At 42.0% G+C, this 19,913-nt stretch overlaps 1 protein-coding gene across 1 annotated transcript in view; it reads left to right on the plus strand.

The window, feature by feature from the left end:
• Positions 1 to 17,929, plus strand: part of clmpb (CXADR like membrane protein b) — a 73,257-nt gene extending 55,328 nt beyond the window's left edge. The window contains exons 3-7 of the mRNA XM_030067695.1: positions 6,292 to 6,496; positions 10,356 to 10,523; positions 13,445 to 13,567; positions 14,277 to 14,418; positions 15,905 to 17,929. Of these exons, the coding sequence (XP_029923555.1) occupies positions 6,292 to 6,496; positions 10,356 to 10,523; positions 13,445 to 13,567; positions 14,277 to 14,418; positions 15,905 to 16,241 (975 nt within the window). The 3' untranslated portion in view covers positions 16,242 to 17,929. The remainder of the gene's footprint in view (positions 1 to 6,291; positions 6,497 to 10,355; positions 10,524 to 13,444; positions 13,568 to 14,276; positions 14,419 to 15,904) is intronic.
• Positions 17,930 to 19,913: the final 1,984 nt, after the last annotated feature.

Here is a 19,913-nt window from a genome sequence, read left to right on the forward strand (position 1 = left end):
GAACAGCTCTCTGTCAGAAGAAAGAGACTTCCTCCCTCTTTGGAAGTCATTTGTTAGCGTACTGATCTGTTGGTTAGCACTGAGAAATTTAGCGCTGTGGAAAAGAAAAGCGAGGCAGAGTGCGGAGGGGAAACAGGGACTAGGAATGATAGAAAGGGGAGAAAACAAGTGTCTTACGCTTTGATGCTTCGGAGGGGGGCTGCCACATTGCAATGAATATTTAACAGGGGAGATAACATTGAAGGCGCCATTAATTAAAATCAAACGTCTGAAAATTTGATTAGGAAAGAGACTGCGCCGGTGGCTGAATGAATAAATCATTCTTTTGTTCTGCTGGAAGGCTGTGTTGAGAGGGAAGAGAGCAGCTTGTCAACATTTAGCCTCTGTTAGCAAATGTACAGGCTACATGTGTTAAGGACACAGAGGGGCTTGAGATGGGGAAAGGCCAAAGGAGAGGAGCGCTCCATATTTTTAGTCATGGATCAACAGCAAAAAAAAAAAAAAAATGCCCATCTTATAGCCTTTGCTCTCCTTCTGCAACTTTGCCTTAGGCAAAGATCATGGCATAAAGAAAGCCACACAAAACCGTTACTGGAGTGACAGTGCTGCATTTTGCACAATACATGAATGACATCATCCGGTTAACCAAGCCGTAGCTGACTTAACTTTATTTGCTGTTGCAATTAACATTAGGCTGTCCATTCTGAAATAATGAAAAAAAGGCTAAACTGTATTTTCAATTTAGAGTAATTTCTGGCCATGCAAACTCCATTCCATTAATAATTTGTTTGTGAGTTAAAAATAATTTATTTATCCAAGGAATCACTAACCCACTGAAAAAAATAATTCTTCATATTTGTACCATGATTTCTGACCAAAATGTGGCATTGCCTAGGCAGCTGAGCAGTTTGTTCAGTTGTTCAAGTGAGCTACCAACTCAGAAACTGCTGATCCACTGAAAGGCAGAACAAACAAGTCACTTATGTGGCGATTACTGCGCTATATACAGACCGTGCAAGCAGAACAGCTTTTTTTCCTGAAAAAAGATACAGAGCAGTATGAAATAAATGCTCTTAAAATTACACCAAATTCTGTAAAATTAAAAATACAAAACAAATACAAAAATAAATGTAGAATGTCACATATCACATTTTAAGGGAAATAAATTCTTCTATTTATTGCCACTGCAACTATTGGCATTAATTTGGATTGTGTTTATAGTCCATTGACTTTAAACCCATTTGCTGAATTTAAAGACTAGAGCATTGCAATGACATTGAAAGGAAAATGAATACATAAATGTCCTTCAGCTAACAAATAACATTTATGCTCCAACACAATTTGCATGAAAATCACTAATTACATGGCAGCTCTAAACATCACCACATTAAGATTTACACTGTGAAGAAAGCACAAGCTTACAGTGCTGAAAAGAATGTGTCTCTTTGGCCATCACCACTATGGTAGAGCTGTCATTTTTTTTAACCCAAGTAACACTAATACACAGAAAATCCAGAAAATCTCACCACAATGGCAAAAATCGCAACAACCAAGAGTTAAAGACAGATGCCAATGCTGTGCCATGTTCACTGTGATCATGAGTGAAAAACATCCAGGACGCACATTGCGTTTTTTGGGGGGCATGTTTATAAAACACACTGCTGACAAAGACAGTCAACAGAACACATGCGCAAGGGAGAGAAACACTGTAAAAAGTGTCAGAGGCTGATGTAATCTGTCAACAAGCAGGGGTTAAAATAGGTTAAATCACCTGACTGACTAAAAACCGATACGTTTTTGAAGGCAAAAAGTAGACTAGAATTAACACAATTTAAATGACTAAATGTGACTGAAACTGAAATTTAGTCAAAAAAAAAAAAAAAAAAAACAGACTAAAACTAAAGTAATATTGGCTGTAAAAAATACAACATGGACAAGAATAATACTACATTAAAAAAAAAAAATCTTGTTCTTAACTGGTTTTGTCATCTCTTTAAAAAGTGGGAGAATTTGTAAGTTTGTTCTGACTGCACTTATTTTGGAGAGGAGTCATTCAGCACTCAAGTCTTTACCCAGGTGGACTAACAGCAGCTGTCTTTGTCCTGAACACTTTACAGTTTTTCTTGATTGCTAAGACACATTTCTTGAAAGTTGCTCTCCTTTTCTCCAACCTGTGAACACAAAACCCAATTTTCAAGCTACATTCACAAAACCTCAGACTCCTCTTGCAAAACCAAACTTTCACCTCAAAACAGTTCAATCTGTGCTCAAAACTGAACTATGTTGTCAAATTGTGGCCCGAGTCAATCAAAATTAAAAACACTACTGAGCAGTCACTAAACACTACATAGAAAAATAGAAAACACAATGCTCAGGACATGAAGCTGTAGAAATAAATGTTTATTGTTCACTGTAGGCTAAATGCATGTTGCAAAACAAAAAACCTGTGCATTTAGCACTTGTATATAGTGAAAAAAAATTTTTTTTAAAAAAGTCCAAAAAACAGAAATCTTGTGCATTTACACGTAGCACTTGCACAGTACAAAAACAAACAGAAATCTTGTGCATTTAGCACTTGTATACAGTAAGCCTACGTAAAAATAAAGTACAAAAATATACAAATGAGAAGTGCATTACTCAGCCACAGCATCATTTCTCTGTACTGGGTCGACCTCCTCGACCTCCTCAACCACCTCTCACACAAACTCCTCCTCTCAGATTTCTATCCATTGCAGTGCCTCACAAAGCAGTGCTCTCTGAACTGGCTTATATATGTTCCCTCACATCATTAGCCACAAGTGTGATCAATTTTGAGTTGTTGTGTTCAATCAGTGACACCAGTGCTTTACTTGTGGTTTTGCCAAAAGAGTGACTGATTCAATCAGTGGGTTCAGGCAATGGAGCATTTGGTTCAGACAATAGGGTTTAGTGTTTTAGCAATTGAGAAAAACTGTAATTGTATTTACAAGCAGGTGGCATATTTAGAAGATGGAGAACTGTTGCATCATGATTAACCCTAACCCTAACCCTAACGATTAACAGCAGTCGCTCTTGTATTTTCACCACCATCACAAAGTATGTAACTTCAGGTTGCTCTGCCTTTTTGGATATTGTCACAAGCCCAGGACCATAAAAAGAATTTTGTTTCAACCTCCTGCCAAGTTGATCTGTTTTGAGGCATTTGTCGTGATCTTCAGTTTTACTCGTCAATTTCCAGTGAAGCGTTCAGTGAGCACTGAACAGTTGCATCACTGCACATCAGCTCCTGGTTGTCACATCCCATTCCTGTTCATACACACACAGCCAGCCTCATTTACATAGTAGCCAGAGTCGGCTTGGGTTGACATTACCTGTTTCCAGCAGGATGTGGTCCTACTAGTTTTTGTTCTCAAGAACTGTACTGAGTGTGAACCTGAGTGACAGCTGTATTTAGTTCTTAGTTGAACTATATTAGAAGTGTATGGAGTGCAGTTCAGCCACAGACACTGAACTGGTTGGAAATTTCAGTTCAGTTCTGTTGGCAAACTGTTGGCACATTAAAGGATCATTCAAATGAATGACTAATTTGTGAAAAATAAATAAAAAAGGATACAGTTTTATCATGCTGTTTTTGACTTCAACAAAATCTGGCCTTTTCAACAAAGGAGGCAGGAGAACTCAATGACTGCATTTTTTTTCTCTTTCATTTTTTACTGAACAAACAAACAGGCTAATGTTAATTGCAAATTATGCTAACAGCCCCAGGTCACTTTCCTAAAGTGTTGTTAGATTTTTCAGACTCACTGGCAGCTTGCAGTATCTCTCTGCATCTGTCCCATAAGCATATGTTCAGAATACACTCAGACACAGCCACGAGCCAACAAATCAAACATGTGTACCTGTAAGTATAGACTAAACGTCCAAAATTCATGAAGGCAACAGAAGTGTGCCCATGGGCAGATGCATTCAAAATATGACCCAGTTGGTGAAGGTGCCAGCGCTGTGTCAGCATGCGCCTGTGGCTGCAGCAGAGCTGTGTGTTTATGTGTGTGTCTGCATGTGTGCCTTGGTGTGTGTTTATGTATATGATTGTGTTAGCTTGTAGGTTAGTTTGTGTGTGTGTGTGTGTGTGTAAATGGCCAGTCGTCACCTGTGATCACAGCAGGTGCCCCCTGTTTCTAAGGCACTGATGCGCTGTGGCACCGGCGTTTAGCAGTCCCCATCTGCAGGCTCTCACTTGCCCTGAGTAATAGGCCACTGTGACAGCTGTGTTTGTTTGTGTTTGTGAATGTGGTGGGAGACGGGGGGGGGGGGGGGGGTTGCAGAGAGAGAGAGAGAGAGAAACAGAGAGAGAGAGAGAGAGAGAGAGACAAGGAGAGGCAAAGAGAAACAGGGCAAGAAATAAACAAATTTACACCAGAACACAAATAAGCAGAAAAAGAGAAAATGAAAGCTTATTTTTACAATTCATACATAATATATGTGCTGAGATATTACCTGTCTACATCACAATTTCACTTCGCCTAATATTTCTGCTGAAAAAACAAATTTTCTGCCGAAGGCCCAACCTCTGAAAACATAATTCTAACTGGTATTAGAAAGAAGATCAAAAAGAAAGTGACGACAGGAAACAGTTTTCTGTCATAATTTTAATGTTATTTCAAGGTCTTAAGAAAGACTATCTCTGTCCCACCAGGATTCTTTCTAATAGTATATTCCGAACATCATTAAATTGCTAGTGGCCAGGCCAAATCACTGGTAGTGATTTGCCTCGGCCTCCTATGCACAGGAGAACCTTCATATCAACAAGAGCACCACAGTCTTCAGGATCCAGTGTTGATCTATGAGACATGAGCAGGTCATGGCAGAGGGTCCACTACAGAGCTGCAGCCCCTGGAGCTGGTAGGCCCTCAAATGCTGAATTTTTATTACAGCAGTGTAAACACTTTGAGCGCTTATTGCTCTCTGAGAGGCAGCCTCTGTGTGATGTATTATGCCCATCATGTGGACAGACACTCACATGGAACAAAAGTTAACAAGGAGGAGGAGTGAACCGCTATAAAAACAGGAGTGGAACAAAGTCATACCCTTGCCACTCCATCTCCTGTTGCCATGGAGAACACTGTAAAAGAATCTTTGTATTTATCCATCCGGCCCTGTGCTCTAGTATGTCGACATTTTGTATAAAATAAAGAGTAATGATGATAATCGATTATGTTTGCAGATAGTCTTTGGATATTCAGCATCAGTCAAGAATACTTGACAAATGCTCTGATGAAGGCTCTGTGCTGAACACCAAAGTGTGAACACCAAAGTTTCTAATGTGATGTGAGTCAACAAACAAGTGAAATGTGAATATTTTGTCCTGCTTGACTTGACAGTTTGGGATGTGCTACCTTTTAACTCAGAATAATAATAACTTACCATTCTGGAAGAAAACAAAATATTTTTAAGGTCTCCTGGGTGCATCTAGTGATGTATGGTGTTAAAAAAGCTGCTAAAAATGTCTAGTTATTAGAGGTCAGCCGACAGTGGATTTTAAAGACTGATATAATAATAATTTGGGGCAGTATATACAAGTACTCGTTTTGCCATACCAATAGTTTGTAAACATCCTGTCATACCTACCTGCACTGATCAATCGGAAAAGCTGATATTATAATATCGGCCAAACCAATTACTCGATCAACCTGAACTAGTTATTAATAAAAGTTCTGGCACAAAAACTCTTCTGTGTAATGTATGAAAAGGGTGCAAAATGAAGTTGTGTGCTGCATTGGTTGCAATAACAAAACTGGTCTTTCTTCAACCTCCTCGGTATTTGCGTGTTCTACTAACAATGAATTGTATGTATATAACATTGTCACTGAATTTATATAATGAAAAGAATAATAGAATAGTTATAGAATTGTTCTCACACTATGAAAAGCTCATTTTTACCTTCACATTTCAGCCCTTCTACGGGCAGCAACTCTGCTAATGGGAGCTGGACCTCTTTCCTGCCCTGAACCCTCTCTGCAGAAGGAAGCACCAGAGCAGCCTCCATAAGGGGAAGGATAAACGAGGGGGAGGGGACATGGGTACGAAAAAATGAAATGGACCGACACTCCAAAAGGGGGTGCTAACACATTCAGCTATTGCAGGGGATTCCCCCAGAGTGCAGAGTGGGGAGGGAACGTAAAAACACTCGCAAATGAGATTCAGCCAGTAGCTTGCTCAAGGACACTTCTTTCTCTAACCATGCCGCCTGGGATAAATGGAGTATATAACAATAAAATAAATCTTTGCTTTTTTCCTTCTCTCCAACCCCAGATCATTACATTCTTCGGGGGCCAGGTGTACACCAACGAGGTGACCGGCAGCGAGGCCAGCCGCCTGTCCTTCGCTGGGGAGTACCTGAATGGTGACGCCTCCCTGCTCATCAGTGACCTGCTGCTGACCGACTCTGGGGAGTACTACTGTAAAGTCAAGACTGGAGGAAAGTACCACTGGAGCCAGGTCAACCTCATCGTGCTGGGTGAGTGTGCTCAGACGCACACACGCACACGTGCTCACTGGTTGGAAACACACACTTATCCATGCACATGCCATCGGTTACAAAGACACATGGCGACACAAATCCTCATAAGCACGCACAAGACACACACACACATACACACACACATATGCACACTCACCCAGACCTAATCACTGGATCATTAGCCTGGCACATTTCCTTTGTCATGGTGACTGATCTAATGATTCAATTTGATTCAGACAGTATGATTTGATTTTGGTCTTGCTGTTTGGGTTTGTTTGGATTGGTTTGCTGATGAGGTGAGACCAGAAAAATGTGGCTCGGTCGTGAAGACTACAGAACTGATTGATTAAGTGAGAGTTCGGGTAACATGGCCAAAGCATTGCATTGAGTTTTCTACCACGCCTCTGTCCTCATTTAGATCTGTGAGAAAATAGCAGACAGATTGTTGTCCATCAGTGTGAGACACACACACACACTGTTTCAAAATTTAGAGCTGAAATGTTCCATGGTTTAAAGTATTTTCCCCTGTGACAATGAAAGAAGTCAACTGTCATCAAACTAACTACATATAAGCTACTTAGTACAATTTAATATTTGCGCTGATCTGTTTTCAATTATCATATGCCTGGAATCCCAAGCCATCTCGCAGCTCTTGCAAGTATGACAAAGCCTGTTTTGGCGTCATAAACCAAAACAAAGTCAGCATTGTTGCATGCTTTATCCTCGTCATTTTGCTGTTGTTTTGTTTTGCTCATTCATTCAGCCAATATGCAGGGCTTGGCAGATTGGTTATAAATGGCTTAGTTTTACCACTAGCTCACTGGTAATATGTGTCTCTGCCTGCATATCTCACATAGCTTATCAGCTTTGAAGGACAGGCAGCAAGAGGGGAGCATCTATACCACAAAAGCCGGCCACAAAGTCCGACGGGAGGAGCGAGATCATTCTCAATGTCAGAAAAGCGGGCGATTTATTAAAACATCATGGGAGATTAGTTCAACCCGTGGTTATTGGTTTTCTAATGGAACAGTCTGTTAATCCTCTCGCTCTCACTCTCCTCTCTCTGCCATAAAGACATTTCAGTGAGTTAGTGCCTCGATTTTTACAAATTGCCCTCAGCTTTGCGGTGACACTTTCGATTTTGAGAGAGGCGAACATTTGCATTTTTCTCTCGCTCCCCACTCTAAGATAATAGCTTGGCAGCCGAGCTGGTTGCTGGCTTGGCATGAGACAGTGTGCGAGTGTATGCACTGTATTTGTGTGTGCGCCAGGGTTGATGCGTGCCTCTTCTGTTGTGCCTCTTGTGTGTGTGTGTTTATGTGCAAGTTTGCACGTTCATGCCTGGCTGCCTGCATTGTCCCTGTTCCAACATGTGTATTTGTGTGTTAGGAGGGATAGCATCATGCAGTATGTTTGAGTTTACTTTTGTGTGCGGGTATGCACACATATGCACGTGTTTATATTTGTGTATGTGTGTGTGGGTGTGTGGTTACAAGCTCCAACTGCTCCTGCTGCAGTTAGGCCTAACTGAGCCTGACAGAGCTGCGAGATGCACAGAAGAAGCGTCAGTGCACCCTGCTCAGCCTCTTTCATTATGTCCCTCACTGAGTGTGTGAGCAGTATGTTCACTCGCCTGCTTCTGAGGGCAGAGACGGGGAAAAGGAGGGTTAGAACACACAAGCTATCTGCGAATACACCATACTGTATATGTAAGCTACAGCTAACTCGCTACATCTCAGCATCACAAGGCCAGTAATTCTGCAAGGCTGTTGAAAAGCAAGAGAGGCAAATACATACAAGCCAGCATCACTAGCATCATGACAGGGTAGCAAGGAATGCAAAATAGGTGTTTAAATTTAGCTCACCAGCAATCTAAAAATATGCCGCTTGGCTGAGAAGCAACAAAGCATGTTTTTTTCTTTTTTCTTTTTTCTTTTTTCTTTTTTTGTTTCAGCTTTTTTTTTCTTGGCTTAGCAATGCCTTTCCGCATGTATCCTAAAATGAGAGGAAGAGAGCAGCTGCATGGGGCTCAGAGCAGGTTCATGCTATACTATCCTGTGCCTCAGGCTATTGGACTGTGACCAGAAACTTTGACCTGTAGAGAACAAAATGGCCACGGGCGCTCATGGCCAGTTCTGAGGTCACACTGATCCATTCCCAGTGGGCTTATTTTTTTCTCTGTCTGTCACTGGCTCTGAGAGGTGACTAGTTAGAATGCAAACTACATTTAGCTGCAGTGGAAGCAGAGTTTTTGTGGGTCCTTATGTGTTTGTGTGTATATTTTGATGTCCTGTCCAGAGTTTCACTAAGACAACCTCTAATTAGCTTAATGTTTACATGGCCATAAAGTAAAGTGATGAAATAAGCACACCTCTGTGTGTCATATTGGACTTCTTTAGTTTAGACATTTGACCTTAAAAAAATCAACATTACAAAAACAGACACTCATCAGCTAAGAATAAACATCTAATTATGATACAAGTAAATAGTAAACATTTAAATGGAATGAAGGATGAGTGTGTTAGTGAAGGTATTTGTGTGTGTTAAAAGTTGGTAAAAGAGAACAAGAGACAGAAGAGAGAGAGAAAGATAGAGGGGGGAAAGGGTGTGTATGAGTGTACTGACAGAAGACTTAAAGCAGGTTCTAGTCTGCATTTATCCAGGGAAATATTTTATACTCTACATTATACATTATAACTTTCAACTTTACCAAAGTTAACAAGCCATTCATATTAGTGTTACACTCTTGTACCTTTGCTCTCCATTTCATAAAGAGCTTTATTCAGAGATACACTAATGATATACACAAGCCTGGCATCACCAGACCAAATCGCAAATGCAAATTAGTCTGGAACCTCTCAGTTCGTGTCTGATTTCCAGGGAGCGTTATCAGTCATTGCAGACCAAAATGCCTCTGGATGCAATTGGATAGACCTACAACCAGTCAGAGAAGGGACACATGTGATGTAGTGCTGAGCGGCCGCTGAGCCTCAAGGACACTCCTCTGTCAGTCATTGCATCAAACCAACCCTGTATTGGAATAAAGGGTTGTGATTGGCCAAAACTGTGCCAGGTCAGCTGGAAATCGGACAGAAGCCGGACAGGAGGAGGCTGGACCAATCTGCTGGAGCAAATAACACAAGCTTACAGATTGGTCTGGTTCCCAGCCTAGTTATACGGCTCTGAACAGAATATTGAATATGTCTGTTTTACTAGTTATTACAGAAGAGAAGAACTCCCACTTTTGTACATTTGATATTTAAAGAGATGATCCATTGTAAACCGTAATTCAGCTGATGCCAGACAGTTTGACAATGATATCATTAGTGAACACACTATCAATTGACAGTGAATGGAAGACTGCCTTTATGGACCAATAGAATATTTGTTTGAGCTGTTAAACCCAAATGAACTTTACTTTATAGTGGCACTAAAAGTTCAGAATTAGGAAACGTGTCCATTTCCCCATGAAATGACTCAGGGCACTGTTCCAGTGTCCAGGAGTTTCTCATTCACTGTCAATGGAGCGTCCAGAGAAAGCCAGCCTTGATTGTACCAGAAACGGTCTCTAGCTAGACTGCTTACTCCACACATTTTGAAAGAGCCAGCCAAGGACACCCAAAAAAATATATGGGATTTTTTTCTTCACAGTTACTATAACTGTGGTAAAAATGCTGCTGTATTTGTTAATGCCATCTCTTAATAATTCTTGTGAAAATGATGTCATGGCTTGTTCTAGACATCACTCTAGATATTCTTAAAGTCACCCATCTCTGTACCAGTGTTGCCAACAAAAGTTCTGCTATTTTTGTGGTACTTGGTGATTAAAGTAAGTCTGATTCTGATGTTCTTGCAGTCAAGCCTTCAAAGCCAAGGTGCTGGATGGATGGCAAACTCCTGGAGGGCAGTGACGTCAAGCTGAGCTGCAAGTCCAGTGATGGCTCAGACCCCATCAGCTACAAGTGGGAGCGAGTGTTGGACAAGGGCAAGAGTCTGGGCAAATTGCCAAACCTGGCACTGATAGGTAAGGAAACCATTGGCAGCACACTGGCATGCTGATTCACCTCGCACCACTGTAGCTCATAAAGTCTTCTGAAGGAGGATACTATGAAGATTCATTTTCATATTAGTGACTTTTATAGCCTGCATTTATCCAGGGAAATGTTTTGCTGAGCACACTGCCTTTTCCCTCAGCACCGTCCTGATTCGCATTCATACAGTTACACACATTTACACCTTGCCCAGGATGACCACATCACTCCACAGTTTGTGCCTGACTTTTTTTTTGCCAGACTAATGGTTAAAGGAACATAATGGTGCTTTTACTTCTCATAAACAGTCATGATTGCGTTTGTCTATCACAAATTGCATGTATGTACACAATATACTTTGTAGAGATGAGAGGTTTGACTCTTTCTACTGACTTGAGGTTGTATGAGTCACTCACTAAAGAGAGTCAGGTTTCCACGTCACTCAGGTTGGTGAGTCAATGATCTAGAGGCCCCAATAGTGTGCCAGCCAAGCGGACTACTTGTGGTTTAGCCTCCCTCTGCTAACATGAATTGGATAAAACAATTTAATTGCTCTGATAGACTTTACAGCTTGGACAGTTGCTGACTATGGCATAGAACTTGTGGCTGAGTGTTTTGTGCAGCTGGAGTTCACCTCAAGGAAAGCAGAGGCCTTCAGGCTGGGAGACTGAGTTAAAACAAATGCCTCAGTAGGACTTTTTTCCATCACAGGGCTTTATTTACGCAAATACAGTTTAGTATAAGACTTGCACAATAGTGACACATTTCTTCACACTTCACACTAGCTATCTTGTAAGAGGTAGGAGGAACGAGTCAGTGAGCGAGTTAATGGACAGGAGGATTTGACACACCCAAGTCAGTTAAAAGAGTTTCGAGTTTTAACGATTCGTTTATGATTCACGCATAACAACCCCAATGCATTTCAGTTCATGTTAAAAAAAAACATGTGGAATAACTGTATTGTGAATCTTGAAAGTTGCTACACATTGCATCTTGTGTATACGTGGCTGGCACATGTCACTAAAATTGATGTTTTTCTTCATTACATCCACTTCATATTAACATATTAATGCCAAATTTGTTCACAGCTGGAAGAGGCTTTTGGGTCTACTTGTTGTTAATTTCATAATACTCGAGTTAACTGGAGCTAGCTGCTTAGTTTAGCCATATGTCAGCCTGATTGGCAAGACGCTCCCTCTGTTTCTAGTTTACATGTAAGAAATGTGTTTTTTTTTTTCCATGGCCTGATTTTTAACCAACTGCTGACCTCCACTCTCGTTGGGTTCTGACCTCTGAGCTGTCAATCACAGCCACGCACAACAAAGCTAAAGAGAACCACTGAGCAGAATTTGAATGTACCTGGAAAAAATAGTTCCTATAGTTCTTTCATGTGCACAAATTGGATAATGGATTTACAGTAATTTTACCTATACAAGAAGTATTCACAAGAAGAAATCAAGAATTCAAGTTTCACACAGCTGTTTTTCACATTTTCTGAGCATGAATGGGAGCAGAGCAGCAACAGTGAGTGCTCCATCTGTGTGTCTAAACAATACACAATGACTAAAGTTATGCACATAAACAAGACAAGACACCAAAGCATGCTCTGTACACACTTACGCAACTGTTATCTGTTACAGACATAACGTCACGATTGTTGATGGGAAGTAGGGCAGCTATAGTCCTTTAATGTGCCTTGCTCAAGGGCACTCAACTGCAATTGCTGAGGGAGATTTAGACTTTCCCAATAAAGCCACTGTTTCTGTGTGCCTGTCCATAGACCAACTGCCACCATCTAAATTTTAGCATACAGCCCATCAGCCAAATATTACTGACTGCAGCTGAGGCCCAGTGTGTTTATGCATGCAAAACATCTTCAAAACCTCATAGATTTCCAAGGAAATCAAACAGAACGCCTCCCTTTGGTTTCCTGTTGTAGTCTATGGGGAGGAGTTATGTAAACTTGTGGACTTAGGCAGATTCTGTGTTTTGATGAAGATGTCTGTGACATTGAAATGTCAGTCTCACTCAAGTACATTTTTTCTGCATGCATGAAGTCACTGCACTGGCTGATTTCTTGGATTGTGTATAAAGTGTCTAAGATGACTCAAATGTAGTACACAAACCTAGAGTGGCAGCATCCACTAGTTTCTGCAAAACATCAGCTTGGCAGATGCCCTAAGGCGCACCTCTACTCACATAATGTGAATTCTGGGCTTTCTCATGGATCATAACCACGCACATTTGCCTCTAAATAATAACAGAGATAGTTTATAGCAGGAAAACCTAATGGTAAGGCACTTCTCCTTACCGTGCATTCTCTAAACAGGCACATACACCCTCAGGGTCCAAACCTTCCTGTCTCAGTTTTCCCCCAATGCCCAACTCGCATCCATGATGGCACGTGCCCAGACAAAAACCTTCAAATTAATGACCTCCATGAAACAACACCTGTTCAGTCTAATTAGTTTTCATTGGACGATAACACACAGCGTCAGCAGCCATTATTTATGGCTCTGGTGAAAGGTAATATCACATGGCTGTCATTGGTGGGGATGACTAAATGTCCCATGGGGCTGTGCGGCTCCATCGCTCTCCCAGACAAGCTCCCGCTACTCTCTTTGAGCCCTCCTCAGTGTGATGGCCCCTCTCTTAAATCAACACTCCATCAATGTCTCTCTCTCTCTCTCTCTCTCTCTCTCTCTCTCTCTCGCCCCTTCTTTCTCTGTCTGTCTCTCACTCTCTCTTTCTAAATATTTCTTCTGCCTCTCCTCTCACCCTCCAAGTCTAATACTTAGGGAATGGCACGCATTTAGAGATGCAAAAATGATACACAAACATGCATACACACATGGTTTGTCAAAAGCTCTCTCCTGTTGGAGATGCATTAACTCTGAACATGTCTATCTTCCAGATTTGAAGAATCCAGAAATTGTGACTCTGAGGAATCTGACCATGGACAGCACAGGTGTCTACAAGTGCACAGCAAGCAATGACGTGGGCGAGGAAAACTGCATCATCGAGGTCACCATGCAGCGTGAGTTGGGCAGGAAGGGGAGTTCACGTCACACCAAACTGCCAAAATGACTGATGCCTTGCAGTTTCCAGCTGCAGTGGAAAATACATTTATTTCCCAGCATACGGCTGTCCACCAAGCCCCTCCTTCCTCTTTCTCCCCCAGTGGCCCAACACTAGGGACTGCACTAAACTTAAAACCAGTGGCTACTGGTCACCACCTTCGCTCCAACAGTTATGTTTCAATGTCACACTAATAGATTTCCAGAGAGGACCAGGACTTTTAGGGTCACTTTGGGGGTGAGGTGTTTGGAAAATGACACATCTTGCAGCTCAGCAGAAATGGTTGAATGGCAGTGGTGTTAAATTGAATTTGGAGGCTGTGGCACATACACATGGAATGAAGAAGTATCATATAGTGCATGAAGCATGGCCAGTAGTTATTTGTAAATTTCAGATTTAAAATGATTTAGGAAGAATCAGGGGGGTTGAAGTGATGATCAATCATTAATTTGTGTGTGTAGACAGCATGTTAATCTAGCACAGGAAACTAGTGGAATGTACAAACTATTACCTGAATACGGGTAATAGTTTGTACATTTCACTATTAGCACATCATCCTTATTTCTTATTCTTAGACCTCTTTAAATTTCATGTGGTGTTTCTGATGGTGTCATTCTCTCTCTGTCTCTCTTCACTTTTCTCTGTCATCTTTCTTCCTCTGGTCACAGATGTGAGAGATGTAGGTATGGTAGCCGGTGCAGTGGTGGGAATATCCCTCGGTGTCCTCATTGTCATATTAATCATCTGGCTCGTCTTCCGAAAGAAGGAGAAAAAGAAGTATGAGGAGGAAGAGACTCCAAATGAAATCAGGTTTGTAAATTTTATTTTTATTTTAAACGTGGACAGTCTCACTTTGTCACCATTTTGCACTGTTTCACCATGTCATATGTAGCATACTAAATGATAAGTTTAGTGGATGTGCAGAAGAACGTGGGTGTAGATGTGCTTGTGTGTGTGCATTCACCTCCACCCCTGTGATTGCCTGCTTCTGCCTCTATGTGTCTGCAAGTCTTTGCTTGCATGTGTTTTCCTACCTGTCTTCCTGCCTATATGTGTGTCTAAAAATAAAAATGACCACAAGGTCAAGTGCAATATTGATTATCCTCTAAGAGACCCTTTTTCACACCTCCTATCCCTCCATGTTTGTATTTGTGTGTGTGTGTGTGTGTGTGTATGTGTGTGTGCACATGCGCACATGCACACGCACACAGGAATGTGTATTTGTTGCATTAGAGCTGAGACACAGGATCACAGCAGTGTGTTTATTCCCCACTGTAAAGCCGGTAGCAGAGAGTAAACCTGGACTCTGCGGGCCGCTAATGACACTTGTAAAAGCGACAGCATTTTCCGTGACAGAGCCGAGGCGGTGTGTAGGTGCATATTTACTGTTGTAACTATGAATAATGCAACATAGTTGGGGGACAGCTCTAACTAAATAATGTAGGTGTGATGAGGTGTTTTCTGTTTTCATGCCATGTTCTGAGTCTGAGCCATTCCACTGAGGTACTCAAACTCTAACCACTGGCTTCAGTGACGCACATCGCTGAGATGAGTAGCTGGAGTCAATCAGTTGGTAAAATTGGGATGAATTTAGACCCTTCCTGAGAGATCCTGTTCATAGTTTTTGTGTTTGTTTGTTTTTTCCGGGGCCATCATACATGAATGTACCCTCTCAGGTGCACTAATGTATGGCACACAGATAGACTAAGAGGTTTCTATTTATGGTCAGAGTTTCCTCCAGAGAATCTCAAGCTGTGCTCGCTAAGGATTAATATTAACTGTTGACACCCAGTGATTTGTAAACTTCACAAAGATCGTCAGTGAGGTTGATCTTGTGCAAATATGCTGTGTCTGTAATTTGTGTGTAAATTGAGAAACGCATACAATTTTATTTTCTTGCTCATATTTATGTGTGATTTTTATATTATTCCTGACACACCTCCATAAAAGATGGAGGCAGGAGTGAAAGTTTAAGAAGATTTTATATTCATTTTTGGTGCAAACTTTTTTTTTTTTTTTTCTGGTGATTTTAGCAAATTTCATTGTTCTATGCAAATGTGTTTCACAAAACACAGAGTTTGGAGGACAACTCATGAATTACATGAGGTCTCTACATAGAATTTGTCCTGTGTGAATACAATTTGGAGATCTGGCTGGGGAATAGTATAGTAATACAGGATTTGGTGGTTTGTTGAGTATGTGTGTGTTGGTGTGGCTTTCTGTTTTCCGTTTTCAGTATTTTTTCAATGAACGTTTCTCATAATTTGATGCCATCTGTGTGTATTTTTGTCTCCAGGGAGGACGCAGAGGCTCCTAAGGCCAAGCTAGTGAAGCCCAACTCCCTGTCTTCATCCCGTTCTGGCAGTTCGCGCTCCGGTGCCTCGTCCACTCAGTCCATGGTGCACAACAGCGCCCAGCGTGGTCACCGCCCTCGCCCACCTGCTGTGGCAGCTCTCAAGGAAAATGGACAGCCTCCAGGCTTCCCCCAGTCCCCCCCGGCCTACACTGCAGTGGTGGCCCCCAAGACCCCTGAGCCCCCTGCCACTCCCAAATTCAACTCCAGGAACATGTCTGGGCCCACACCACCAACCCTCATGGTCCCTGCCCAAACCAAGGCCTTTCAAACTGTGTAGGACTGAAGCGCCACCCCCTTCCTGCAGCCATGTGAGACTCCTATCCCTGCCCAATCCCCCCACCCCCCTTCCCAAAGACTAAGACTCTTCCATAAACAAAGAAATGCAACTAGTAAAAAGGATGTAATTAAAAGAATCAATACTCTAAGTCCAAAAGTACTTTTAATGAATGCATACTTAAAAAGGGAAAATAAGACATGCTTGCCCCCTACTGAATTACATAAAACAAAACAAAAAAAAAAAAAAACAAAAAAAAAAAAACAAGACCGAGACACGACACTGTTTGTGTCTCTTGGCTAAAGGCAGAACTTATTTTCTGAGTTCCTTCTTTCAACTTTGGAAGGCACAAGGAAGCACCATGTGCAGCGAGGTGGAAGGAGCCCCCGAGTAAAGCTTTTATTTATTTATCAAATCTGAGGGATGGGCATGCAGAGGAGGAAAGAGGGGGAAAAAAAAGGAAACAGCAAAGGCTGGACAAAAAAAGGTGATTCAAAGTCTGGGCCAGGTACCAGTGGTACCAGTGCTGTTGAGCTTGTGTTGTCAGCAGATAGATACTGGCAAAGCTAAAACAAGAAGAGAAAACATGAGAGTAAGACAGCTAGGTTATTTTGTTTTTTGTTTTTTGTTTTTTGTTTTTGTTTTTTCGGGCTGAAGTGAGGACGACTTGCTGATTCATTTCACTGTGCCCCTCCCACTCGCTGCTTCCAGCACCTGCTCTGTAAACACAAAACCCCTTTGCCCCCCATGGGTTGGGCAAACTGCCCGTCCATGTGGACAGACCCATTGCGCTGTGAGATCATCTGCCTCAATGCACTCAGCCTCCCATGCTCTCATGAAGAATCCACGACAAACCACAATGGTCCTGAGTCTGACTCAGACAGCTCTCGAATAGCTCATCTGCTTTACCGCTCACAGCAGGCGAACCTTCAGCCGCAAGGTTGTAGCATTGACAGTGTAGTCCTACCGATGGAATTGTGAAACCATCCCACCCTGTCTAGATCTATGGACATCCTTTTCTGGTACTGAATATCCTCCTTGAATGAGTAAATAGTATGTATTAGGCCTATAAACAGTCAATACTTTAAATATAGAGGATAAGTATCTATTAGACCAGCTGGACTTGTTTTTTGTTTTGTTTTTTTTCTCCTGTTTCTCTTCTCTCTGAACAGGTTGTAAAGGGTGACAGACAGCTATGTGTCCATTCATCCATCTGAAGAAGTGCCACCAATCCCTAGGATGGGTTATTCTTGCTTTTTTATTGTTATTCTTTTATTTAACTGCTACCTTTCTGAAATGTTATACTGAAACCAAAATCTGTCAAGAAACACCATGAATGTGTGTTAATCAAAGATGGTTGTTCCCATTACTTTTAGCTTCCTATAAAGGTCCTGAATCGATATTTGAGCTAAGGCTTAAAAGAATTGACCTTGAAGTTCAGTTTTGCAATTACTACGCTTGATTGAACAGAGGAAGCGGAATGATTCTAGAGACTTCAGTTGTATAGTACGTGTATGGTATCGCTCTTGGTACTCTCCCTGGATCTGTAACAATGGAGTGGCACTCGAATGCTGTCTCGCTGAATCACTGGGTCCTGCTCAGTTATTGGTCGAGCCGCGCTATCAGCCAATCCCCCCCTTTTGTCGTATTCTCAGACAGACCCAGTGCAGTTTGATTGAAAGTCGCTGAAAGAAAAAAAAGGGCAAGTAGCCTATCTAGTGTGCCTTTGCAATCCCTCTCCCCTTTGATGGTTTCTTTCTCTGTCCTTATCTTCAGCGCACCAGTGGTTAAGTCTCTGTTCGCATCCAGCTTTGAGGGTCAACAGCAAGAAATACTGAGAGATACAACTTCACACACCTGCCTAGCATTATCAGATGCAGCCCAGGGAGCACCAAGCAGAGTACACTATCCTTAGTGAAAAAGCAATCCCATGCCACGGGACAATGTACATTTCTGTAATCAGTGTTGTTTTATAATGTACATAATACAGATAGATATACGCACATGATGTCATTTAATTTAATAGTTAGAGATAAAAATCCAACAACGGAAGAAAAATGCCTTTTTTATTTTCAACAAGAGACAGGAGTTCATGTCTGACCAGGGACGCTGTTGTGTGTGTGCATGTGTGTGTTTGTGTGTGTGTGTGTGTGTGTGTGTGTCTCTCTGTGTGTGTGTGTGTGTGTGTGTGTGTGTGTGTGTGTGTGTGTGTGTGTGTGTGTGTGGGTGTGTGCATGTTAATTCAGTATAAGCCCTAGGGCCATACCCACACATCCTCATGTTAGCCATTCAAGGGAATGAGAAGGATCCAGTCAGGCATAACCTCCATCCAAATTGATATGACTGCAGACTGGCAATGTTTATTTTAGTTTTCAGCGACTTATATGCCTATTGAACTTGGCTTCACAGGCAGCAGTCATGTTTTGCTTGTGGGGGCGGCGTCTTTAGACAAAGCACGTCCATTATTCATCAGCATCTTTGGCTCTGGAGGCCACTTGTGTGCTCTCTGCCTGCTCTTTCTGTCTCAGCATAGACTGTGCTCGGCCCTGGGTGTACTAATGGCATCTCATGGCACGCACGTACACACACGCATACACACACAGGTGCATATGCCATATGCACACAGATACTCACACAGGTACGCATTGTATATACACACAAGCACACAGATACACACTGCACCCACAAGTGCAGACAGACTCTTTGGTACTGTACGAGCACGCACATACATACACAGACATGCGTGCACACAAATATACAAATGCTACACACACTGAAATTGCACAACCAAAAGCCCAAACAGCCGTTCTTGTTATTTCTGTTCTTTCAGAATCAATTTGATGGATAGAATGTCTGGCGGTATTATGACTGACTGATGGAGCCGGTATGCTAAATGCAGCACAGAGAGGCTCACTGTACAGTGCATCACCCAGGAAACACACACACACACACACACACACACACACACACACACACACACACACACACAGCTATGCATCACACACACAATAACTCTTTCTCCTGCCCTCTCTCTCTCGATAACACACACTCCTGCATGCAACCGCACATGCACTCGGAGAGACAGACACTGCTATGCATCTTAACAACCTGGATCGCATATGCTTCAACACTTTTTTTTCCAAGGGAAATCTGCACGAGTAGTATTTGGAAGCAGGAGAGGTATAACAGGATTGATACTGAGCCAGGGCTGAAGGCTCTTGCCATTGAAATTCCCCCCACCACAGATGAAAGTAGCACAGTGGAAGATGGGATGCTAGTCTTCCAGCTGTTAAATTCCTCCAAGCTTTTTGATTTGCTTTCCAGCAACTGGAAGTCTCAGGTGGCAAATTCCCCTGTTTATGAGCCCTCGGATTGCGTTGCTGCTCCTATGTGTGCAGCTTTGTGGACTGACTCTCTAACAGATGAATCTTAAGGGGCTTTTGTCAGTTCAATAGATATTGGAAGAGGAAAAGTCTTAACACACCTCAGAGTTTCAGCAGCACAGCCAATATCATCCTATATGCTATATATTGTTATCAACACTCAAAGGTGCAGTAAGCCAGAAACCATTCATGGTTATCCTGCATTATATTATAGGATGACTTTAATGTAGCCACCATGTTTTTGTCTTCTATTAAGCCGTTTTATCTCTGATAAAAGCTGTGGAGCAGGGCA

Source organism: Myripristis murdjan, chromosome 13 (genome assembly GCF_902150065.1).
Source record: "Myripristis murdjan chromosome 13, fMyrMur1.1, whole genome shotgun sequence".
Taxonomy (NCBI): Eukaryota; Metazoa; Chordata; class Actinopteri; order Holocentriformes; family Holocentridae; genus Myripristis; species Myripristis murdjan.